Raw genomic sequence first — 26,004 nt, forward strand, 5'->3', positions numbered from 1 at the left:
TCTTGTCTGTATTGATAAAAGTTCAGGAACTTTCATAAATAATAAATACAGGATAAAAAAAGCAGGATACAGTTCCTAGATAGTTAAAGTCAAAGTGTCAGCCGCTCAGTCGTGTCAGACTCTCTGCAACTCCATGGACTGTAGCCCGCCAAGCTCCACCATCCATGGGATTTTTCTAGGCAAGAATACTGGAGTGGGTTGCCATTTCCTTCTCCAGGGGATCTTCCTGACCCAGGGGTCGACCCCTGGTCTCCTGCATTTCAGGCAGACTCTTTCCTGTCTGAGCCACCACAGGGAAGCCCCTAAATAGTTAAGGTACATAACAAAGGAATGATTTCATTTAGTCCAGACTCTCCCATCTTCCCATACTTAGAAAAGTGCTTGCGATGTCTGGTTTTCTTTAACTGATAGTAAGCTTTTCATGTCTGACTATCTGCAAAACTCCTATAAGCCCTGGCTCCTCCCGTACTTTTGAGTCAGTTCCTTAGACCAATCCGAGAGTCTTCCATGCTTAAATCCTCAGAAAACCCACCAAAGGAAATAGAATTCTCAACTTTTAGGTTGTGCTTTTTCTTTCAGTCGACAAACTAGAAGTTCCTATGTTTTCTGAATATGTAAACACATAGAAAAAGTTGTTAAAGGGTCCCTCTGAAAGAGAGGGAAGGAAGGAAAGAATGGATGGGTAACAAGAACTTTTACTCTATATTTCTATAATTGAAAATTTTTAACAATGAAATTCTGTACCCATAAAAAAAAAAATTCTTTTTTAACCTTCCAAACTTCTGTATCATTTAAGAAGAAAGTTTAAAGGGTTCAAAGTACTGTCGGTAAAAAAATTAAAGAAGAGAACTGAACCAAACAAAAATGAAGACAAACAATGAAACCGTGACTCAATAAAATAAAAACCAAAAGTCATAGGCTCAACTGATAAAATAGAGAATATGTGAACTAGAGGCAGGAGAAAGAAAGGAAACAAAAACAAAATAAAATAAAAATAAAATAAAATTTTAAAAAAAGAAACAAAAAAATGAGATAAAGCAAAAAAAAAAGCTAAACCATATCCTGTGTCTATTACATATTATAAACAGACCATAATTAATAAATGAAATCTAGTACATTTTAAATAAGAGATTTTTTTTTAAAGCCTCAACTGACAAAAATTTAGCAGCCACATTCTAAAAAGCCACCTGGTCCTCAAACATACATCCCACTTAAAAAAACCAACCAACCAACCAACCAACCAACCAAAGATCTCACACTGTTTCAAAAAAAAATGAAAGAGAATGATTACAAACACATTTTCAGTTCAGTTCAGTCGCTCAGTCGTGTCCGACTCTGCGACCCCATGAATCACAGCACGCCAGGCCTCCCTGTCCATCACCAACTCCCGGAGTTTACTTAAACTCATGCCCATCGAGTGGGTGATGCCATCCGGCCACCTCATCCTCTGTCAAACACATTTTATAAGACAAATAATGGTTTGATCCCGCAAACTTAGCCAGCACAATTCTGAACAAATATTCGCTAGTCTCACTAGTATGTCAGTCACTCAGTCGTGTCCAACTCTTTGTAACCCCATGGACTACAGCCCACCGGGCTCCTCTGTCCATGGAATTCTCCAGGCAAGAATACTGGAGTGTATTGCCATGCCCTCGTCCAGGGAATCTTCCTGACCCAAGGATCAAGCCTGGATCTCCGCAATGCAGGCAGATTCTTTACCATCTGAGCCACCAGGGAAGCCATAGAAAGACACACAATTCTCAGCAAACCCCTGGTTAGCACACCGCAACAGAGGTAAAGCCCACGGGCCGCACAGGGTTGGAAGCGACTGAGCAACTGAACAACATTTACTGCGACCAAGAGAGTTCCACGCCAAGAATCCAAGAACCTTGTTCCATAAAAGTTTTTATCAGAAAGGTATTTGGAAATGCCTTAATTTGACAAATACAAGTCTTAACTTGAAAAACAATATATATCTAAAGTTGAGGTATCTGCCATTACTGCTACCACTTACAAAAATCCTTCCACCTAAACACAAACTCTTTTATAAAATTAAACACAAACTTATTTTGCATAAACTGTATTTTAACCACAAAGAATTTTCAAACAGACACCAATCTCAAATTACTTTCAAAGCTGTAACTTTAAGTACCTATCCTCTAGAACTGTGAGAAAATTAATTTCTGTTGTTTATGCCACCCAGTCTATGGTATTTTGCTGGCAGCACCAGCTAACAAATCCACACTCTGATTAAAAAGAGAAGAAAATCCTCTGTTGCCACTGGAGGTGACTATTATATCATATCTTTACTCACTTCAGTTTACTTGCTAACTGTAAAAGGAATAAAACATATCTCTTCACAGACAGATCTTGTGGCTCCCACCTTAATCAAGTTATTACCCAAGTAACCTAATATCACTAACAATGAGAAAACCCGGTATTACACACATATATTAACATGATTCAAACATGAATTACACATTACAATTGGAGTCCTGACAAAAAAGTTTAATGTGATAATCTAGTCAAACCTTTGTACCTTAACTCCCAGTTTATAAGAAATACAAGTTAAAACACCACCACGAGGAAATCTCCAGGATTAAAACTGGAGGGATTTGCAGGAGAACCATCATAAAGTTAAAAGACTAAAAACCACCTCAGGGCATTCCCTGGCTAGAGCTCCGTGCTGTCACTGCCATTACCAGGTTCAACATGCAACGCGTAAACCTAAGTGGGTCCTACTTAAAGAGAAAAAAAAAGGCTATAAAAGACATTTTTTAAGCAACTGGGGAGATATGGGAAAATATGAGCATTAGATACTAAGGAATTAACAATTTTCTTAGGTAGAATAATAATACTGTGGTTATGTAAAAGAACGTCATTCAGAGGAGCTACATGCTCAGCCTTCAGTAGTCTTTCAGTAGTGAATTGTTTTCATAACAGCAGTTTTAACAGTTGTTGAATCTAGGCAGTAATGACAGAAGCATACTGAAAATTTTAATAAAAAGTCAAATAAAAATTAGAAAAAAATTTTTCCCACCACTTGTCCATAGAATGTCTAGTACATAGAACTTGCTCAAGTTGACTGGATAAATGAGGGCTTGGTCAAATGTTTATATAAGTAAACTCAATGTTTTTCCAAGGGGAAAAAAGTTAAACAGATAAAACTGGACAGTTAATTTTTCTGACTTATAAAAAAAGGTCGCATTAAATGTTGAGAATATGATGAAACGGGCTGCCTCATGCACTGCCAGTGCTGGAGCAATTTACAACCACCTTTGTAGAAAGCACCTTGGTCCTAAGTTCAGATACTATGATCTAGTAATTTCTTTCCAGGAATCTATCTTAGGGAAATGATCTCATATAAAAAGTATTATGTAAAGATATTCCTTTCAGTGGGAAAAAACAGAAACAACATATAAACGGTCAACAAAAAGATGGTTCACTAGGTAGTACTAAATATTAAACATATAAATACTATTTAATTCTAACGCTCAAGTTAAACATTAAATACTTAAAAAGAGTACTTAATGTCCCAAAGAAAACACAAATGCATTAACAGGAAAAAAATATACTAAGATTCTGATTTGATTAAAAAAAAAAGAAGGATGTTAACATCAACAGCTATCTCTAGTTGAAAGAGACTGTTGCCTACTTTGTCATCTTTGTACATTTCTTCTCAATTCTCACAGAAGAGCAAGGAGACAGGATTAGGACTGCCTGGGTTCCAAATATTGATAGACTGTAAGCTCTTATCTCCACATAATCATACCCTTCATTTTGTTGTTGTTCAGCCATCCAACTATCTCATCCTGTCATCCCCTTTTCCTTCAATCTTTCCCAGCATCACAATCTTTTCTATAAGTCGGTTCTTTGCATAAGGTGGCCAAAATACTAGAATCTCAGCTTCAGCATCAATCCTTCCAATGAATATTAAGTATTGATTTAGGACTGACCAGTTTGATCTGGCACTCTCAGGGACTCTCAAGAATCTTCTCCAACACCACAGTTCAAAAGCATAAATTCTTTATATTCAGCCTTCTTTATGGTCCAACTCTCACATCCATACATGACTACTGGAAAAACCATAGCTTTGACTAGACGGACCTTTGTTGGCAAAGCAATGTCTCTGCTTTTTAACACTGTCTAGGTTTGTCATTGGAGAAGGAAATGGCAACCCACTCCAGTATTCTTGCTTAGAGAATCCCGTGGACAGAGGAGCCTGGTGGGCTGCTGTCCACAGGGTCGCACAGAGTCGGACACAACTGTAGTGACTTAGCATGCATGCGTGCACTGGAGAAGGAAATGGCAACCCACTCCAGTATTCTTGCCTGGAGAATCCCAGGAACAGAACAGCCTGGTGGGCTGCCGTCTATGGGGTCGCACAGAGTCGGACATGACTGAAGTGACTTAGTAGCAGCAGGTTTGTCATAGCTTTTCTTCCAAGGAGCAAGTGTCTTAATTTCATAGCTGCAGTCACCATCTGTAGTGATTTCAGAACCCAAGAAAGCAAAGTCTGTCACTGTTTCCATTGTTTCCCCATCTATTTGCCATGAAGTGATAGGCCCAGATGTCATGATCTTCATTTTTTCAATATCAAGTTTTAAGACAACTTTTTCACTCTCCTCTTTCACCTTCATCAAGAGGCTATTTAGTTCCTCTTCACTTTCTGTCCTAAGGGTGGTGTCATCTGCATATGTGAGGTTATTGGTATTTCCTCCAGCAATCCTGATTCCAGCTTCTGCTTCATCCAGCACAGCATTCCTCACGATGTACTCTGCATAGAAGTTAAATAAGCAGGGTGACAAATATACAGCCTTGATGTACTCCTTTGCCAATTTTGAACCAGTCCATTGTTCCATGTCTGGTTCTAACTGTGGCTTCTTGACCCACATACAGGTTTCTCAGGAGGCAAGTAAGGTTGTCTGGTATTCCCATCTCTTTAAGAATTTTCTAGTTTGTTGTGATCCACACAAAGGCTTTAGCGTAGTCAATGAAGCAGTAGTAGTTGTTTTTCTGTAATTCTCTTACTTTTTCTATGAGCCAACGGATGTTGCCAATTTCCTCTCTGGTACCTCTGCCTTTTCTATATCCAGCTTGAACATCCAGACGTTCTCGGTTCACGTACCATTGAAACCTGGCTTGGACAATTTTGAGCACTACTTTGAAGCTGGACACAACTGAGCAACTGAACTTGCTAGCATGTGAAATGACATGGCATTGCCTTTCTTTGGGGTTAAAATGAAAACTGACCTTTTCCAGTTCTGTGGCCACTGCTGAATTTTCCAAATTTCCTAGCATATTGAGTGCAGCAAATTAATAGCATCCATCTTTTAGGATTTAAAGAGCTCAGCTGGAATTCCACCACCTCCACTAGCTTTGTCACATCAATGCTTCCTAAGGCCCACTTGACTTCACACTGGCCCTAGGTGAGTGATCACACTATCAAGGCTATCTGGGTCATTAATATCTTTTTTGTATATTTCTTCTGTGTCTTTTTGTCACCTCTTCTTAAAATCTTCTGCTTCAGTTGGGTTCATACTGTTTCTGTCCTTTATTGTGCCCATCTTTGCATGAAGTGTTCCCTTGGTATCTCTAATTTTCTTGAAGAGGTCTCTAGTCTTTCCCGTTCTATTGTCTTTCTCTATTTCTCTGCATTGATCACTGAAGAAGGCTCTCATCTCTCCTCGCTTTACTTTGGAACTCTGCATTCAGATGGCTATATCTTTCCTTTTCTTTTTGCCTTTCGCTTCTCTTCTTTTTTTCCTTAGCTATTTGTAAGGCCTCCTCAGATGCCATTTGGCCTTTTTGCATTTCAGTTCAGTCGCTCAGTTGTGTCCGAGTCTTTGCGACCCCATGAACCGCAGAATGCCAGGCCTCTCTGTTCATCACCAACTCCCGGAGTTCACTCAAACTCATGTCCATCGAGTTGGTTATGCCATCCAGCCATCTCATCCTCTGTCGTCCCCTTCTCCTCCTGCCTTCAATCTTTCCCAGCAACAGAGTCTTTTCAAATGAGTCAGCTCTTCGCATCAGGTGACCAAAATATTGGGAGTTTCAGCTTCAACAGCAGTCCCTCCAATGAACACCCAGGACTGATCTCCTTTAAGATGGACTGGTTGGATCTCCGTGCAGTCCAAGCGACTCTCCAGAGTCTTCTCCAACACCACCGTTCAAAAGCATCAATTCTTCGGCGCTCAGCTTTCTTCGTAGTCCAACTCTCACACCCACACATGGCTACTAGAAAAACCATAGCTTTGACTAGATGGATCTTTGCTGGCAAGGTAATGTCTCTGCTTTGTAATATGCTGTCTAGGTTGGTCATAACTTTCCTTCCAAGGAGTAAGCGTCTTTTAATTTCATGGCTGCAGTCATCATCTGCAGTGATTTTGGAGCCCAGAAAAATAAAGTCAGCCACTGTTTCCCCATCTATTTGCATCTGCCATCACCTAAACCTGCATCTTTTCCAAAACTCATTTTAAGTTCCTCAAATTCCCAACTTCTGTGGATTAAATAAATTCACTTTGATACTTCAAACCCAGCTATTAGCTCACTTAATCAAAACAGAACCACTCTCCCTCATTATCAATCATCTTTACTGTCCTCACTTCCTTTCTTAACCAGTTTTGATTCCTTGGACATTCATTATAATCAATCCTTTGCAAATACTCTTGACAAACTTGATACTTTCCTTTCTTCAGTGTACTCATATGGCAAAGCCCCAATGCTAATTAAACGCATTCCCCCAATTAACTAAAAAACAAACAAACAAAACTCCCTGCATCCACCCCTAGCAGCTTTGTTGGGGGCAGGGCAAGAAACAACCAGCATTAATAAGTCTCCTGTTCAAGTGAAAACCATAAATCCCAAGTAGAAACTTAACACTGCCCTAAGTATCTCTGCTCATATTAAAGATTAATCCTCCCACTTATATTTGGAACACTGCCCCCTGTTCTTCTCCAGGACTTTGCACCTTCAATTACTCCTTCTCTCTCTAGCATAATCAATTTCTCCCATTCATTAATATACAAATATACTCTAATAAGCTAATAGAAAATTGTTTGAAAGATCTCTCAAGTCATGGTCTTCTCCAGCTCCCTATCTTCTCTCCTTTCCTATCAAAGCAAAACTCCTTTAAAAACGCTGACCATCCATAGTTGCCAATTAGTTCCTCATCTCATTCCTCTCACAATCCACTCCAATAAGACATGCACACCGTTCCAATGAAAATACTCCAGTCAAGGTCACCAACAATTACACTGCAAACTCAATGGTCATTTCCCCTATTCAGCAGCATTACAAAGTCGACAACTCTCTTCTTGGAATTCAGTCTTCTCTTAGCCTCAGTGACATCACACTCTCCTTTGTAGGTTCTCATCAATTCAACATATGCCAGGGACCCGAGACAAAGTCCAGACTTTGTCCTAGACCCCTTCCTTTCTAATCAAATTCTCCTACTAGAGTTAAGTCACCCAGCCTAAGTTTTAAACTATACCATCTCTATACCTATGATGCCCTGATCTCTCTTCAGCTCTAACTTCCAGATTCACATAATCAACTGCTTGTTACTTTCTAGCCTTAAAACCTAACAAGAACAAAACAAAGTTATCATCCTCAACCTCCAGTGTGCTTTCCCCACTCCTATTTATTTAAATCACTACTAGTGTTTCTTTTGTTATATCCAGCAAAACTCAACCTTTAAATACTAAACCTTTCCTTACATCTTCAGTGTCAATTCATTCTTCACAGCAGCCAAAGTGATCTTTAAAAAGACACAAAATTCTAAAAAAAAAAAAAAGACACAAAATTCTGTCTGTTGCTTTAAATCCTCAAATGGCTTTCAGAGTTCCTTAAAATCCAAACTCCTTACTTTGGGCTTATAAAGTTGTATGTGATCTGGCTCCTGCCTACATCTCCAAATTCATCTTACATCACTCTCCACCGTTACCCACAATACTCCAGTCTCAACAACCTTTTTGGCTGCTGAGACATTGCAAATTCATTCCCAACTTTACAGACTTTAACAGTTTCCTATGAATTGGACTGTTCTTCACCTAGAGACATGCTTTTATCATTCATATCTCAATTTAAGTTTACAATTCTAGGAGAGGTCTTTTCTGAACAACCAATCAAAACCAACGAATTAATTTCATCAGTATTATTTTATCAATTTTATTTTCATCAGTATTATTATTATAGCTGTACAATATTATTATACTACTATGCACTGCATTTATTACTTACTTGTTTGTCTTCCCTTGCCCCATTCATTGCTATATCCCCAACACATATCACGGTGCCTAGCATAGAGGGAGCCCTCAAGTATCTTTTAAAGAGCTCTTGGTACTGATAATACAAAGATGGATGAGACATGATGCCTACCCGTGAGAAGCTTGGAGTCTCATAGGGAAAAACAGCTTCAGATGATTTAAAAAATTACAGATTTGGGTTTAAAGTCCCATGGGAACTGTATTCAAAACTTCCCCCAACACCAAATTCAAAATATGCATACATATGTACATACATAGATAAAATGAAAGGAATATCAAAATTAAGATGTATCTCTGTATATATGAAATATTGCATAAACAAAACAAACTTTGTTTAAAAAAAAAGAATTATCTCTAGGAGTGAAATTACAGATTATTTTTACTTGAATATGGTTCCCCATATTTATCAAAGTTTAATGTTTGTTACTTTTACATTCACAGAATTTGACTGTTTATTTAAAAGAGAAAAGCAATTATATTGTTTACATTCTTCACTACATAATGACTATTAGCTTTCTATGTGCATGTAAGAGTTGATCATCCTAATGTATGACTAAGTTAATTTTATCTTCCCAAGTATCAGTTTAAGGGTCATCTCCAAGGAACTCTTCCCCTGAGTTTAGGTTACCTCATCCTCACAGTTCTCCTTAAACTCAACAAGCACACACAACTACCTGTTCAATGTTTTACTGTCTTACTGGACCATAATTTACTCCAAAAGGGCATGGACCATGTCTATCCTATTAACAAACATAAGTGGCCTTTAATAATTATTTGTTGAATAAATGAAGAAAATGTAGAATTACTAAAGAGTTTAAACCATCAGACTTCCTCAGTGGTCCAGTAGTTAAGATGTTCTGCTTTCACTGCAGGGGACACAGGTTTGATCCCTGGTCGGGGAAGTTCTGTGTGCCCGGAAGTGCACCAAAAAAAGCTTAAACAATAAGTATAGATGATGTCATATATAATACTAAATAGATGCCCCCTGAGATCATCAAAGGAGAACTACAAAAAATAGCAAAAAAAATTCCCTTCCCACCATCTTATTTCCAAGTTTTGGACTTAGACCTGGTATCACCCCAACTCAGAACCTAACTACATTATCAAAAGAAACTCAACTTCAGTGGAGGCCATCTTTATCAGTATATTCAACTCTTCCTAGTACCAGAAGTAGGATGAAAGGTATTACTTTCCTAGTGCTTGGGGATTAGCTTCCTGGAGCTTATGAAATCCTTAAACTCATTCAGGAAAACAAACGCCTCTTGCTTACCAGGCAATGTGTTAAGCAATGGAGAATAGAAAATCAGGAAGATAGGTCTCTGTCCTCAATGACTCACGTCGGGCAGACGGAGACAAAGCACCTAAGTAAACACCTGAGGATATAATCAAAATATGACCAAGCCAAGAGATATTTTAAAAAAAGTCTGACATACCCACTTAAAAAATTTCATCCAAATACCCATATACCCTAAACTCTTGCACATATGCATCAGCAAGAAACTGGAAATAAACCAAATATCCAATGCATAAACTGTAGTATACTACACACACACACACATTTTAAAAATAAAGGAACTACTACAGAAATATTTTAAGAAAAATGAAGCACAAAATATTTTCTATCGCTGCTGAAAATCAACAGTCTCAGACAATCCACAATTAAGTACACCAATCCCAAACAGGATGGTTCACATAAAACAAAGAAACCTAAAAGTAAAGCATCCCACAGTCACTTGAGAGAAAAGACTACACATGCTAGCTAGCCCTGCATTTGTAATTACTAGAAAAATTCATAATCACACAAAGGCTAAAAATAATGAACAGAGTAAAACAGATCCGTTCTAAACCTAGGCAAAGAGCACTTTAAGCAAAAGCTCTGAAAGATTAGACACCTTCTGAAGATCTGGGGCATACTTTAAATGTTACTGGGGCTTCCCTGGTGGCTCAGAGGGTAAAGAGTCTGCCTGCAACGTGGGAGACCTGGGTTTGATCCCTGGGTCAGGAAGATCCCCTGGAGAAGGAAATGGCAACCCACTCCAGTATTCTTGCCTGGAGAATCCCCTGGACAGAGGAGCCTAGTAGGCTACAGTCCACGGGTTCGCAAAGAGTCGGACATGACTGAGCGACTTCATTTCACTTAAATGTCATTAAGCTTATTACAATTCAGGCACCATGCTGGATGCTGAAAAGAAAAATAATAAGAACCCTCAAAGAGCTCAATGATCTGGCAGGAGCAGAAAGACATATATACAATCACTAACAATACAGTAACTGCTCTAAAAAGATCCTGACAAAGTGATACTAGAAAAAAGAGGTAATCTGTGTTCAAGAAACGCTTATTCGGAATGGCATTTTAGAATGAGTTTTTTGAAAGAAAGAAGATAAGGGTTTAGTCCATGCAGACAAAACAACTCAATAGCAAGCAATTAATTAAGTTAGCTAAAGGTTGGAGGGAGGCTGAGGGTCTGAGGTATGTTTAGGCATGCAGCTGAGTTGAGACTTGACAGGAAGGAGGTCAAGAAAGGTAGGCTAGAAATGAAAAGGTTGTGACTTCCCGCAATAAGAGGTAGACAATCTAAAAGAAAATGACAAGATCACGTTTTAAAAACTAAATCCAGGGACTTCCCCAGTGGCCCAGAGAGGTTTATACTCCATGTTTCCAATACAAAGGGGCACAGGTTTAATCTGTGGTCACGGAACTAAGATTTCACGTGCTTCATGGTGAGGACTAAAAATTATTTTTAAAAAATAAATAAATAACCCAGTAGCATGGCACCAGGGGGGTTGAATTAAAAGTTGGGACAGACTAAAGGTAGAGAACTAAACATAAATTAGCAAACTATTTTAATATAAAGAGTTTATCTAAGAAAGCCTCATCTAAGACAATTAACAAAAAGAACACAGAAGAGGAAACAAAGATTCAGAAGACATATGGAGGATGGGAGATGAAATCAAACCTACAAAGGGTAATAACAGAAGTTAAAGAAAAACCAAAATTTAGTATCAGAGCAACTGAAAAAGGAAAGCTCTAAGACAGAACTGGAAATGCTGAAGAAAGATATTTGCATTTAACAATTTAGAAGTTGTTAGCAATGCCTGAAAAAGTAATTTCAATATGACAAGAAACTGAAGAAGCCTGAGTACAGAAGTTAAAGAATGAATTAGAACTTCGCTGATGGTACAGTGCATAAGAATCCACTTGCCAATGCAGGGACTCGGGTTCAATCCCTGGTCCGAAAGATTCCACATGCTGCAGGCAACTAAAGCCTGCGCACCACAACACACAGGCTCTAGGGCCCACAAGCCACAACTAATGAACCTGCATGCAGCAACTACTAAAACCCACACCCTAGAACCTGTGCTCTGCAACGAGAAGCCACCACAATGAGAACCTCGAGCACCGTAAGGAAAAGCAGCCCCTCATCACAACTAGAGAAAGCCCGTGCCCACCAAGGAAGACCCAGCACAACCACAAACAAACAAAAATGAATTAACTTTTAAGAACCAAATACATGAGAATATCTTTATGATAACCAGAGTAGGAAAATATTCCTTAAACAAAATATTGGGTTGGCCAAAATGTTCCTTCAAGTTTTTACAAAAGATGCTACGGGGGGTACTCTTTTTCCCCCTTCTGATGCCTATGTCAGAAGCTTTCTCTATCTCCTTTATACTTTAATAAAACTTAAAAAAAAAAAAAAAAAAGATGCTATGGGAAAACCCGAAAGAACTTTTTAGCCAATCCAATACAAAAAAAAAAAAAGCACACCACATAGGAAAAGACAGACAAATTTGACTACTTTAAAGGTAAACTCAGTAGATCAAAGATGTGATAACATTAAGTGAAATAAGCCAGTAAAACAAATAATGTATAATACAGTAGTCAAATTCAGAGACAACAAGTAGAGTGCTGACTACAGGAGCTGGGCATAGGAGAAGTAAGGAGTTAAGTGTTTAATGGGTACAGTTTCAATTTTACAAAATGCAGAGTCTTGGAGATGGATGGTGGTATTGATTGTACAACAATGTGAATGTACTTAACACCACTGAAATTGTCCACTTAAAAATACACAAAGTAGAAAGTTTTATATGAGTATTTACCACAATTTTTAAAAAGAGCATTAAAAAAGGTAAGACAAAAGTTGTCTTTAAGTTGAAATTAAGCCACATAATAGACGTAGACAAAATTATAAAGAACTCTTACAAATCAGTAAGAAAAATACAAACCACAGAAATTCTTAAAAATAGGTAAATAATGAAAACACTAAATTTACAAGAGAAAGCCTCACAGCCAATAGACACAAAAACACGCTTAATATCTCTACTGACAAAGGAAATGAAAATTAAGCTACCATTTCATATCCATCAGACTGACAAAAATCTAAACTTTGCAGATGTCAGGTCACTAGAATTCTTACGTATTTCTAGAGGGAGTGTAAATTGATACGACCATTGGGAGAACAAAAATGCAATATCCAATCATGCAGAAAAGATGCAAATACACTCAGATCCTGCAAATCTACTTCCTAAAAAATACCCAAGGAAACCTTTATAATAATGTTCAATGTGTCTTTTTTGTAACTATATGCCATCAACGGGAGAATGAATTTTAAAAACTGGGACACAAAATACTCTATACAGTTGACCTTTAAACAATGAGGGGGTTAGGGATGCCAAACCTCTGCTCAGACAAAAATCGAAGTATAACTTATGGTTGGCCCTCCATATACAGTTTCCACGTATCTACCCATTCAACCAACAGTCAATCATTGTGGACTGCAGTATTTACTATTGAAAAAAATCCACATGTAAGTAGATTCATGCAGTTCAAGCCCATGTTGGTCAACTGCAGTTTAAAATTGAAGAACTAGAGCAATTTATGCACTGTCACAGATAAACCTTAAAAAACAACGCTGAGAAGAAAAGTTGCAGGAGATGCAGAATATTATAACCATCTACGAAGTTTTTTAAAAAAATTTTAGAACACAAAAGTGACCTTACACTCAAAAACACTATGTTTATCAGTAGTAAAAAATATGTATGGGAGGGATATACTCAACTTCAGCATAATGGTTACTTCCAAGGAGAGTACAGAATAGAGAATAGGTTAGAAAGTGAGTTTCCTTTGTAGGTTTTATTTCTTGGGGGGTTGAGGAGGGGCTAAAGCCAGTATGAGGATTAAGATTTATTAAATCTGGACCATGGATATAAAGGTTCATATATTATTTCTAAACTTCTAAGTCTAAAATGTAATTTTTAAAAGCATCTTTAGAAATAATGGATTGGAAGCAAGCAGCAGATAAGATTATTCTTTCCACCATACCAAGTTAAATGGAGTCAGAGACCTGGCTTTAAACCCCTGCTCAGACAGAAAAGCCTGGAGCTCTGCAGTCCACAGGGTCAGAAAGAGCCGGCCACCTCTCAGCAACTGAACCAGCACCACCACCACCACCACCACGTTACCTGACACTGTGGAAAGTTAACTTCTTCAGAGCTACAACTTTCTCATCTGTAACAGAAGCAACCCATCTCAGAAGGCTGTCATAGATATAAAATACCAGACAGCAGGCATTCAACTATAGGTCGTTATTTTAAATTCGCGATAAAAGAAAATAACTAAATGGAGGGAAATGGCAAGGGTTTTGAACGCAATGAACTTGCCTCCCCTTTTCAGAATTACATAGCAGAACATACCATTGATGTCAGATGGATGTGACTACCACTTTCTAACTTCCAAGACCCAATTTTAAAATAGGGATTTTACAAAGGAATTCAAAATTACACACCACAGGATTAGAATCTGGATTCCATGGTCCAGTTAAAGGAGACCAGAGTCATGTGAAGAAATCCAAAATAATCCCACTGTCTCCTTAAGAAAGACTAACCAACATTTTCAGAACCAAGTCCAAATATACTTTTGTATTCCCCTCACCACCAGTCCCCATAGGTTATTTACACACAAAGAAACATTATCAGAAGTATCAATACTAAAGTCCCTCATCACCTTAAACCTTTTCTGGAACCACATTCACATAGAGCTATCACTGAACCATTGAAGGAAACTTTTATGATCCAAGGACAACAGTAAGTAGAATATGAAAGTATAATTAATTCAGACATCTTCACAACTATCCACTTATTGAATATTCCTAGCACTGCTCTAAGCATGAAAAGACTCTCTTGATCTCCTATTTTCAGAGAAGAAAACTGAAATAGTGCTGTCGGTATTAAGCTGAAAAGCCAGGACTGAAATTCCAAAGCCCACACTCTTAATCACTAAGGTAAACTTACTACATTATGCTTGGAAAACTAAGTATCTCTGCCTCCTGGCAAACTGAAGTTCTCACACCAAGACAGAAAAGCAGAATATGTTTAAAGATTAATGCAATTCTCAATATTGAATGACATGTTATCCACTGTTGCAATGATACTTAGTCTTATTAGCATTCAACTTTTATAGTATTGTTTATGAAAAAGATCATCTCATAAAGCAACCATATATAACAGCTGGAGAAAACTGGTATACAAAACACCTGGACGAGGGGGCTTCCCTGGTGGCACAGTGGTTAAGTATCTGCCTGCCAATGCAGGGTACACAGGTTCGATCCCTAGTCGGGGAAGATCCCACATGCTGCGGGGCAATGTGCCCATGTGCCACAACTACTGAAGCCTGTGTGCCTAGAGTCTGTGCTCCTCACCAAGACAAGCCACGGCAATGAGAAGCCTGAGCCCCACAAGGAAGAGGAGCCCCCGCTCGCTACAGTTAGAGAAAGCCCACATCGAGCAACAAAGACTCACAACCAAAAAACAAAAATCTAAAACAAAAAACAACCACAACCCAGGTGAAGTTCACCATTAACCAAATCTATGTGTCACCGAGCAACAATCAATCTCTAGGCTTCCGTTTCCTGAACTTACAGATGAGATTTTTCACCTAGATCTAAGGTCTCTTTCAACTAAAACATTCAATGCATTTCAACACATTCTCTAGACACTGTTAATGTATTTTCTGAACAAAGACTTTGAAAGGCAGCTTTTAAAAATCTTTAAAATTAAATCATATAGTATATGCTCTTATGTCTATCCTTTTACTCAAACATATCCAAAGCTAACCCGTGTTATTAAAAATCAGGAAATTGACTGGAAAGGGGTGGGTGTGGGGATTCTGATGATGCTGGTAATATTAACATTGTTTTGGGTGCTGGTCACACTTTTATCATATGTGCTTTGTATATTACCATTTATTATTTTGATCTGAAAAAGGTGGTTTTCCCCCAAAGATAACTTATGTGTTCTAACTCCACAACTACGTTTGTGTATATTAGACCTGTGCAACCTTTCTGTTATTAACATATAAATGTTCCTAGCTTCATTTTGTCTACAACTCCTGCTCCCTAATTCCAATTCAGGAGTCTACAGAAGAGGTCATTTACTGATACAGTATTCCTGTAATTCTTTTAAGACTGTCTCCTGAAATTCAGTCTTAACTTTCCTTTGGAACTGAGCTCAACAACCTCTCTTCCTACACACACACACCCTCAGAATTCCCACAGCACTGATTCTCTCCATCATTTTTATCTGTCTCCAACCAGGTAAGTCTTTTAGGGCTGTTTGCAAATATTCTCAATAAATGCTGACAACATACTTACTGAGAAATAAAAAAACATATTCTTTACAAAGGGATGATCTGCAAAGGAATCCCAGATGATTGATAGATAGATCAAAGCCTTTAAAAAAATTAAAAAAAGAAATGCACCCCAAACAGCATTACTTGGACAGGCCTTTAATTTTTTTTTTTTGGCTTTTAATTTTTTTAACTCAGTCAATAACACTTTTCTTGCTCAACACACACCCAGAACCTCATAAGGCTAAGCTACACTGAACTAAAAACTTACATAGCTGTAAAAACAAATCGCTTTTCTACTCATAAAAAATTGTTCAAATTCTAGTTACATTCATTTATAGCAGGAAATTTCACCTTTGTCTTTAAACTAGAAAGGAAAAAGTTTAAAAGAAAAGGATAATAATTAATTGATAAACCAGGGGCAAAGTCTTAAAAACAGAACACTCAAAGCTAGTGGTAGTCATGCTATATTAATTTTTTGTACCGTTACTGTCCATTCATCTTTTAGATGAATTATACTACAAGCTCTATATAGTTAACCGTCTTAAATGTTCTTCTAAAGAGTTCTGTCTACAGCAGTGGTTCTCGACATTTGACGAAGAATGGAGACACTTGTAGCTGATACAATGGCAGGGACCTGGTCGGGAGGTGGGAGGAGACTGCCGGTGCCACTGGCATCCAGCGCGCTTAGTCAGCGCTGGTGCTGAACGTGCTACGACGCACAGGAGAACCACCGCAGCAACGAAGCCATCACCTGTCCTACATGCCAACAGTGCCGAGGCTGAGAAACCGCGGTCAACAGAAACTAAAAGACTTCCCGCTAAAGATCTGTAACTAGTTCTATACAGAACAGTCAAGTAAAGATTTGTAACTAGTCCTATACAGAATAGTCAAGTATATAAAACTGAAAATGACAACAGGTACAAAAATCCTAAGGGAAATTTATACAATAGTAGTTTTCATAAAACCAATTTGTTAATGCCACATATTTAAATATTCCCTATGAGAATCCTAGAAAATCTTAGCAAAATGCAGTTACAATATGAAAAAAACTACAGGTACCACACAGGAAGAGAATAAACAAGGGTATGTGAACTGATTTACGGGCATTTTACTTCAGTGAACTTCAAATTTAAAAATATTTTGCATACTGAAATGCAAGCAAACCTTTAATTACAGGCAATGCTTAATGTTTAAACAATTAAATTAGGCTGCATTTAAATCTTTTAATCAGTAATACAAACCAGGTTCAATTATTTTTAAATAATTAAAAGTATACCTACACTTGACAAGTCAGAAGAGCATGGTACAACATAAACACCAGCAAACTTAGATCTAAATCCCAACGGTGCATGTTTGCAGACAAATAATTTAACTTCTCTGAATCTCAATGTTCTCATCTAAGAAATAAAAAATCTCATTCAAGAATCTGTTCTTGAGAATTAGCAGTAATGTATATAAACAGATGGAGCTGCTAGTTCCTTTACAAATGATGGTTGTTAACACCAGTAACAATTTATAGTAAATAACAATATAACCTATGAGTACAGATCATAGCTTTACTCTGTCCTCATAAGCTACAATTCACTTATGTAATTCAACTAAAAAAACACCTATTAAGTGTACTTTAAATCAATTTTCTATTCCTTGCAACTTTGAAATATTACTTTAACTTACACAGATTTAAATAAATTAATATCTCAGACAAGTGATAGATTGCCAAACACAGTCTCATGGAAAAAAAGGCCTACATGGTTTATTTATTTTTAGTAAATAACATATTAGCATGACTCAAAATTCAAAAGGACTCTTTTGATGCCTGTTGCCCTAGACACCCAATTCTCCTACAGAGAAACAATGTTACCAAGTTCTCATTCATCCTTTCACCTATCCAAATACACATACTCCCCTACTTCTGACACTAATGGTGGCCTCCTCTCACTATTCTGATTCTACCCTGTACTTTTCACATTTAATTTATCTTGAGGCTGTATTTTAATTAACAACACACTCCAACAGTGGCCATTGACAACTTCTTACCACCAGATATAAGCTATCTTTACAAAGACACTTAAAAGAGGGGGAGGGGAAATCCTTAAAATCAACCAAGATTCTTAGTAAACACAAAAATATGAAATAAACCGGTAAAATGAAGATTTACATAGATGACACGAGGAAATACTTGACTATTACACCAGCCACTCAAATACTGTATTTACATACACAAAAAGGAAACATGTGGACTGTACTTCAATATACTGAAAATAATCAACAGAATCCACCTATAGAATTGGACTTGTTAAGTATCAATGAAATAAAATATATTGGTGAAAATGAAGCTATTTATTGGTTATATTTTCCAATATTAAATTATCTGACCCTTTCCTAAATGTTCTTTCTGGAAGAAGTTTCATTCCAGATTTATAAAGGCATTGTTCTTAAAAAAATAATTTTCCTGTTTGGATTTTGTTTTCTTCCTCTGAAACACTACACCACTTACTTGAAACAAGGTTTCATCATTGCTTATATATAAAAAGCTGTATTATTTTAACAATATGCATTCCTAGAGCAATACAAGATTTCTTTTAAACTTCAAGTACTAAGAATATCATGGTGAAAAGTCACCTCACGTAATGTAGACACTATACAAATTATGAGAGCAGTGACCACTTTTAAGTAATAGGAAATAAAGCATTAAAGTCTTATATTAAGTTTCAGGCTTGTACAACTGTATTAAAGAAGAAATGTTCTAGGCTACTGGCAATAATATTAGCTGCAAACTTTCATTAGGAAGATATATGTCAAGTATCCTGGAAAATATCTTCTTACTAAAGAAAAATTTAGAATCACTGTCTCACTATGTATCACGGTGCAGGTATTTATGATTCTTTTTCTGCACTATACCACAAAAACACAAAGTCATCCTTCCATTCAGAGTTTTGGCACTTGAACAAATACAGAGGTCAGAGTTCATACACATGCTCTGTAAAACTAATCATTAGTTATATACTATTATATTCAATAAATCTGCTAGGATTTGGCATTTTTAAATAATTTTAAAGAATCTTCTCCACGTCTAACTGTAAAGATACACAATCACTTCAGATTCAGTGGCACAAATAAAGTTCAAGTGCTTGCTATCAGACTTGTCAATAACTCATCACATACTTAAGAGTGCTGAATTTCACAAATCTTTGAGATCATTAAAGTACCAACGTAAGAGAAAAACACAAATAGCAATAATATATTTGATAATGATAATGTGACATCTTGAAAATAACCATTCAGTATTTTTAATCCTTGTTGAGTCCAAGGAGGAAAAACAAACTAACATTCTTGTTGATTTTGGGTGTGAAAACCTAACTGTAATATACTTTCATAATTTTGAGTCAAATTACCAGAACATTTAAAATACATTAACAAATGTGGCCAATATCAATGAATCTAAAATTTCTACAGGACTCAAGAGTAGCTTGAAACAAAAACATTTTTAATCATTTCAGATATATGTTGGAATAAACCTACTTAATAAGGAAACATAACAATGTATTAATCTGAAATCTCATGTTTTTAAGCAGGACAGTTTTTCAAAAGTAAGAATTAACTATGGGGACATCATAATGAAGTTTCATGGCACAACACAACAGTGTCACAAAGGCATTGTCTTAGGACAGACCCTCTCATCTGTAACTTGTAAGCAGTATTTTGAAATAAGCTACTCATACACTCCACAATTTTTTCCTAATCCTAGCTAAAAATATTTAAACGTCTTTAATTTACCGAACGTGCTTTTACCCAGTCAAAAAGCTTCAGATGTCAATCGAAAAAGAGGCCTAGAATGTCGGAGTAAGTGGAAATGAGAAATAATGGTCTAATACGGAATTAATTTTCTATCTCAGGTGAAAATTTCCTTATCGCCCACTCAAATAAGCTAGTACCCCATTATGTCTTCTCATTTCTCCCAACACCCAACCGAGAGGGAGTTAACTCCGAACGTCCTTCTTTCATCAATCACTCCTTCCGTAAGGAAAGGACGGTGGCAGCCAGACCGGCTATAACCCAGAATACCCTGAAAAGTGTGGGCCTTTGAGCCGCGCGGCTCTCCGGATCCAGTTACCACCTTTCCCCTTCCCCCAACCCACTTCCCGGGTTTTCTCAGGCTCGGCCTGCTACCTCCCCACCCTAGTCACACTTCCAGCTGTTGCCACTGCCGTGGGGCGCTCTCTGGAGCTCACACCCGCCGATAAGCGCCCTTTCTCCATCTGCCCCCTAAACCTTATTCCTCCCCAGACCCCCCGCCCGCGAGACCATCCACCCCAGGGCCCGGGGAGGGGAGGGGAAGGCGGCGGAAGGAGGGGGAGACTGCTGCTTCCCCACAGGCAGAGGGCGGCCGCAAAGCAGGCCAACCGGGGGTTACCAGGGATATTGGGATTGCCACCGGAAGGGCCCTCCCGCCCTGGGCTGATGTGAGGGACGTCCGGGAGTTCATTTCTGACCTCCTCGCTCTTCAGCACCTCCTTGAACTCCCGCTTGATTCGCTGCACCGCGATGTTGGCCATGTCTCCGCCCGCAGCTGATTCGTACCCGCCTCCTCCGCCACCGCTACGACCACCGCCACCGCCGCCACCTCTCCCTCCACCGCCTCCTCCGCCGGCGATTCACACCCGAGCACACGAACGCTGCCACTGCCAGCCCGACCGCCGCGCTATCCTCAGTGTGGAATCACCTCCGCGCCCGGCCACCAAAATGGCGCCGGGTCCGCGCATGCGCACGACGCTGACCCGGCCGGGCGGCGCAGCCGCTCCCGTTGTAGCCCCATACGCCTCAGCCGCGAACCTGCGCCGCGCCGTGCGGCGCGTCTCTGCCTGAGCTGCGGCCGCGTGGCTCCGCCCCGCCGGCGTCTGGGGCCGGGAGGGTGCGGCTTCCGCGCGGGCCGGGGCTTCCCGGGCCTCACGGGTCGTCTCCGGCGCCTCCGCCCCTGTACGAACGTAGGTGGTCCGGTGGAGGCTTCCAGACCGTCGCCTCTAACCGAAGGTTCGAGTCCAACCTGACGGGTTCACGCGGCCCCCTCTGGGCTTGGAGCGTCGCCCTGACTCAGCCAGACCGCGGGCTTAATGTATCCGGCTGTGTCTAGTGTCGGAAAACACTGTCCGGGAACTCGGTCTGGCCCATTTTCTCTTGGTTCTGAAAAGCCACTGCGGTTCGTTTTTGTCCTGCAGCCGTTACAGTTCTGTTACTGCAGACATCCCAGGATCTTTCCAGGTACAACAAATCATTAAATTAAGTGTGGTCGTTGTTGTATCTCAGCTGTAATTGAGCCCGGGTCTCAGTGGAGATGCCTGAGATGGGTTTAGAAGCCAGATGTTGATCTTTGGCCTACTTAGATAATTAATAACAAGCCGTGGAATTAAAACCATAGCTTTAAAATTTGAATGTACATCAGGATCCCTTGAGAGCTTAAGAAAAAACAAAAAAGAGTGTAAGGTGGGCCTAATTTGCATTTTTATCAAGTTCTCAGGTGCGGCTGCTCGTTCTGCTGGTTCAGATTCCACAGCAGAGAACCACTGAACTAAGATATGCGAAAATAGTTTATGTTAAAGGGAAAACTAGAGAAACCTATGCTTCTTGGGGAGGAAGGGCAGCGTTACTTCTGTACGCCTAGAGTCTACAACAGTGGCTGGTGCTAGTAGGCACTCAATGAATATTGAATGAATAAATAAATGAGTAAACAGTAAATGTTTTAAGCGGGAAGTAAGTTTGAAAGGCAGTTTAAAAGTGATTGCTAGGGCTGCCAGTAATATGGTTTTGATACTAAGGGATGCTTTGAGTAGAAAACATTTTGTAATATTTATTTAGAAGTTTATATTTCATGCACTTCTTTCACCTAACTAATCAGTAAAGCGTCCTGTTAGGAAGATATCACAAATACACCATCTTAGCAAAAATTACTAAAATTGTGGCAGTAAAAAAAAATAAGCCCCTGGGTATGAGTCATTCAGTGGAGGCACATGGCAAAAAAAGAATTTCCTGAACTGCCGCAGGAACCAAGAGGGGATTTTAAATTCCAGCCCTCTTCCATACCAGCTCTCTCTCAACCTTGATTTCCTCTTCTGCAAAATAAGGAAGCTGGATGAGCTGATCTCTTCCAAGTTTTAAGAGTTTAGAATTCTAAAGCATCATCTGGAAACATTGCTCTGAACGGAAGAACTATAAAAACCCTTCCAGCAGAGCCCCCTAGTGGTCCTAAGGCGAACTAACTATACATGTGGGTCATGGCACAATAAAATATGGTATAATGTAGAAGTCTTGCAATGCTATCTGTATTTGTGCCAGTACATTAAAAATAATTATTTCAATATGTGTAAAAACTTTTTGAATACTTTACCTTTATCACTTCATTCGGTCCCCAATATTCATCTTGGCGCTTCAAAGAAATTAAAACAGTCAAATCACAGGAGAACTAATTAGAAAGGTATGCTAATTTCTTTGGGGAAGAGAAGTTTGGTTTTTAAATGCACATAATCACTGGCCCTGAAATTCCACTTTCGCTACATTTTTACAGTCCTTCCTATTTACAGTCCTATTAAAGTCCTTCGTATTTACAGAATTCGAGGCAACTGCCAATTAACTGACATGAGGCAATCCTCAAAATATATTTTAGGGAGAAAAAGAACATTATGCTGAAAGGGATGTGGTATCCTGGATTGGACCCTGGAACCAAAAGGACATAATTAGTGAAATCTGAATAAATTTTATAATTTAGTTAATAATGTAACACTGTTAGTTTCTTAGTTTGACATGGTACTATGATTATGTAAGATGCTAACATTAATAGTAGTAAAGGGTGTACAAGATTCTCTGAAACATTTCTGTTAATCCAAAATTATTCCAAAAGAAAAAGTTTACTTAAAAAATCATTATTGGGACTTTCCTGGTGCTCCCAATGCAGGGGGCCCAGGTTCGATCCCTGGTCGGGGAACTATATCACACATGCCTCAACTAAGAGTTCATATGCCACAACTGAATATCTTGCATGCTGCAACTAAGACCCAGTGCAGCCAAATAAATAAATAATTACTGTTTTTTAAAAATTAAGATTCTGTCTGGATTATGTATAGTATACCACCATTTATGTGAGGGAAGAAAGGAATATGTTTGTGTATATGCTTGTGAATCCATAAAATATCACTGGAAAAATACCTCAGAAACTGACAGCAATGGTAATCTCTGAGATAGCAACTTCAGTTCCTTGGGGAAGGCAAAGTGGAAGACTTCATCATGTATGGTATTGTATATTTTACCCATTCAACACTGAATTTTTAAAAATGAATTTCCATAATGCATGTTATAATCTCTTCACTGTTATAAGTTAGTGCTGATTACTTCATTAAATAATTAAATGAATAATTATTGAATGCCTACTGTGTGCCAAGCATGATCTAATAATCCCTGGAGGCATACCAGTGAACAAGATAAAAAAAACCCTCAAATCGTAGGATTTACATTCTAGCAAGGATAAGGAAATACTCACCTCAGGGGATAGTCTGCAGTCCCCTGGGAAGAGGGGTCCCTGAGAGGTCTGCGATGCCTGAACTATTACCAAAATTAAGAGATTTGTTTTCCTTTTTATTGTGTTGACATATGCACTGATGATGTAAAAGCAGTGTGTGTGTGTGTTAGTCTCGTCCAACTGTTTGCAACCCCCAGAGGATCTTCCCAACTCAGGAATCGAGCCCTGGTCTGCTGCATTGCAGGCAGACTTCACCGTTTGAGCTACAGGGAAGTCTTTAAAAAAAAAAAATGGTGTATTGGTGCTGTAAAAGCAGTCGTGAGCAAAAAAATCACTGTGCTAGTAATAATGTTACTAAAGTCATCCACTCACTATTTAAAAACTGTTTCACTTTAGAATGTCTTCACTGAAGCAGTCGGGATTATTAATTATATTAAACCTCAACTTTCAAGTGAAGTCTTGATGTTTTGTATGATACATGGAAAGGGAGTTTCCCTGGTGGCTATGACAGTGAAAAATCTGCCTACAATGCAAGAGACCTGGGTTTGATCCTTGGATTGGGAAGATCCCCTGGAGAAGGGAATCCCACTCCAGTATTCTTACCTGGAGAATTCCATCGACAGAGGAGCCTGGCGGTCTACAGTCCATGGGGTGGCAAGGAGTCGGATACGGCTGAGCGACTCTCTCTCACACACACACACAGGAAAAGGATAGATAAAGGACTTGTATACCAAAGCTCATGGTAAAGCACTTGTACAAATGGTTGAGCTGCAACCTGGACTTAATCATTTTTTTTCATGGAACACCATTTTCACTTAATGATTGAGACAAACAACTTTTCTTAAGAGTTGGCTATTTGGCAGGTGATTTATCAAAAATGAACAACGTAAGCTATCACATCAAGGAAAATAACTGACAGAATTTGTTAAACATGATAAATTCAAGCTTTCAACTGAAAATTAAAGTTTTACAAAACATGCCTGCCACTGTGACTTGATAGCTTCCCAATATGCTTAAAGACCTTTCTGATTAAATTGGGTGATATTGGCAAATATGATTACTAGAAATCATACAGTGGAGTATGTCAACATTTGGAAGAGCTGCATAAATTAGAGAGGTAATAATTGGTCCAAATATCGATGCATAGTGTTACAAAATCATCATGGGGAAAACATACATTCAAGGATCAAGACAGACTGATAGATTTTAATGTAACAGTACAAAAAATTCATAACATTTCAGCTAACCTTTGAGAAACTACTATTTGTCTAGATTTAGTGTAGGGTTAATAATATCCACAGTTATCTGAAAAGGTTATTAAAATATTCCTTCCCTTTCCAATCTGCATAAGGCTAGATTTTCTTTATGTACTTCAATCAGAGCAACATGTGCAACATATTGAATGCAAAGGCATATATTAAAATGCAGCTGCGTTCCATTAAGCCAGCATTAAAGAGATTTTGTTTTGGAAAATAGTTATTTTTCACTGAAGTTATACTATTTATATAAGCATATAATGGATTTTATTATAGTTATTTATTAGTAAATATTTCAGTAATTTCTTACTTTTAATTTCTAACACAATGCTCTTTAACCCATGTAAACAAATGCTTTTTGGAATCCTCAATATATTCTTTAAGAGTATAATGGAGTACATTTGAGCATACTGTACTACCTCCCAGGTGTCACAGTTGGTAAAGAATCCACCTGCCAATACAGGAGACCCAAGAGACACTGGTTTGATTTCTGGGTCCAGAAGATCCCCTGGAGTAGGAAATGGCAAGCTACTACAGTGTTCTTGCCTGGAGAACTCTGCGATCAGAGAAGCCTGGTGGGCTACAGTCCATGGGGTCACAAGGAGTTAGACACGACTGAGCACACACCACTTGGTACCTGGTGCCTGCAACTGTTTAAATGTGCTGCTTAAGCATGAGATTTAGATCTAAAAAGTTCTCCACTTTCAGAATATATAATGTATATAAACATTATTTATTTGAAGTTTGTGAAATTGGTTTTAGATGGATGGAGGAAAGTTCATCTGCTAACTCTCTGTTGCCTCTAACAGAACAATGTGTTTTGATACGTTGATTCACATAAAAAGAAATGTGGCAAGGCATAATTGTGCTTTACTGACCGTTAATAATACTCCCCTACATTGGAAACATGTAAGTCTTCCTTTTTGTAGAGCCTACTAGTTACTATGACTGCTCTACAGATTCAAATATCCTGTTGTATATGTAGAGGAATTTTTTTTTTCCTACAGCCCTTTCCTGACCTTGTGTTTTGCCAGTTTTTTGAGACTTTTTTTCCTCTGTCTCTCACCACTGCCTATTCTATCCAAGCCTCTCACTTAACTCTCCTTTTGAAACATCCAGTCATAATTCTAAGGTCAGTTTGCATTTTTTTCCCCCTCTTTCACTGAGTCCTACCCTTCCCATCTTGTTAGCTCCTCTCCCCTACCCACCCCAGCGGGGGTGAGGAACTCTAGCAGCAAGAGTGGAAACCAACATTCAGATCCACAGTTGAACTGCTGAACCTAGCTCCAGGCCAGTGGACACCACAGTATTGATTGTAATGCACACTGTATTCTCAAAGATAGA

The 26,004-nt window shown here is 38.6% G+C and overlaps 1 protein-coding gene across 4 annotated transcripts in view; it reads right to left on the reverse strand.

Moving 5' to 3' along the window:
* The window catches only part of UBE2K (ubiquitin conjugating enzyme E2 K), a 73,483-nt gene extending 52,826 nt beyond the window's left edge, over nucleotides 1-20,657 (reverse strand). Inside the window, exon 1 of one of the 4 annotated variants that reach the window (XM_043438203.1) lies at nucleotides 20,391-20,657. In XM_043438203.1, coding sequence (XP_043294138.1) covers nucleotides 20,391-20,453 — 63 coding nt within the window. In that variant the 5' untranslated portion in view covers nucleotides 20,454-20,657. Of the gene's footprint in view, nucleotides 1-17,177; nucleotides 17,310-20,390 lie in introns of those variants that run through there. The other 3 variants (XM_043438204.1, XM_043438205.1, XM_043438201.1) reach the window with 3 other exon arrangements.
* Nucleotides 20,658-26,004: the final 5,347 nt, after the last annotated feature.

This window comes from Cervus canadensis, chromosome 19 (genome assembly GCF_019320065.1).
Source record: "Cervus canadensis isolate Bull #8, Minnesota chromosome 19, ASM1932006v1, whole genome shotgun sequence".
NCBI classification, from domain to species: domain Eukaryota; kingdom Metazoa; phylum Chordata; class Mammalia; order Artiodactyla; family Cervidae; genus Cervus; species Cervus canadensis.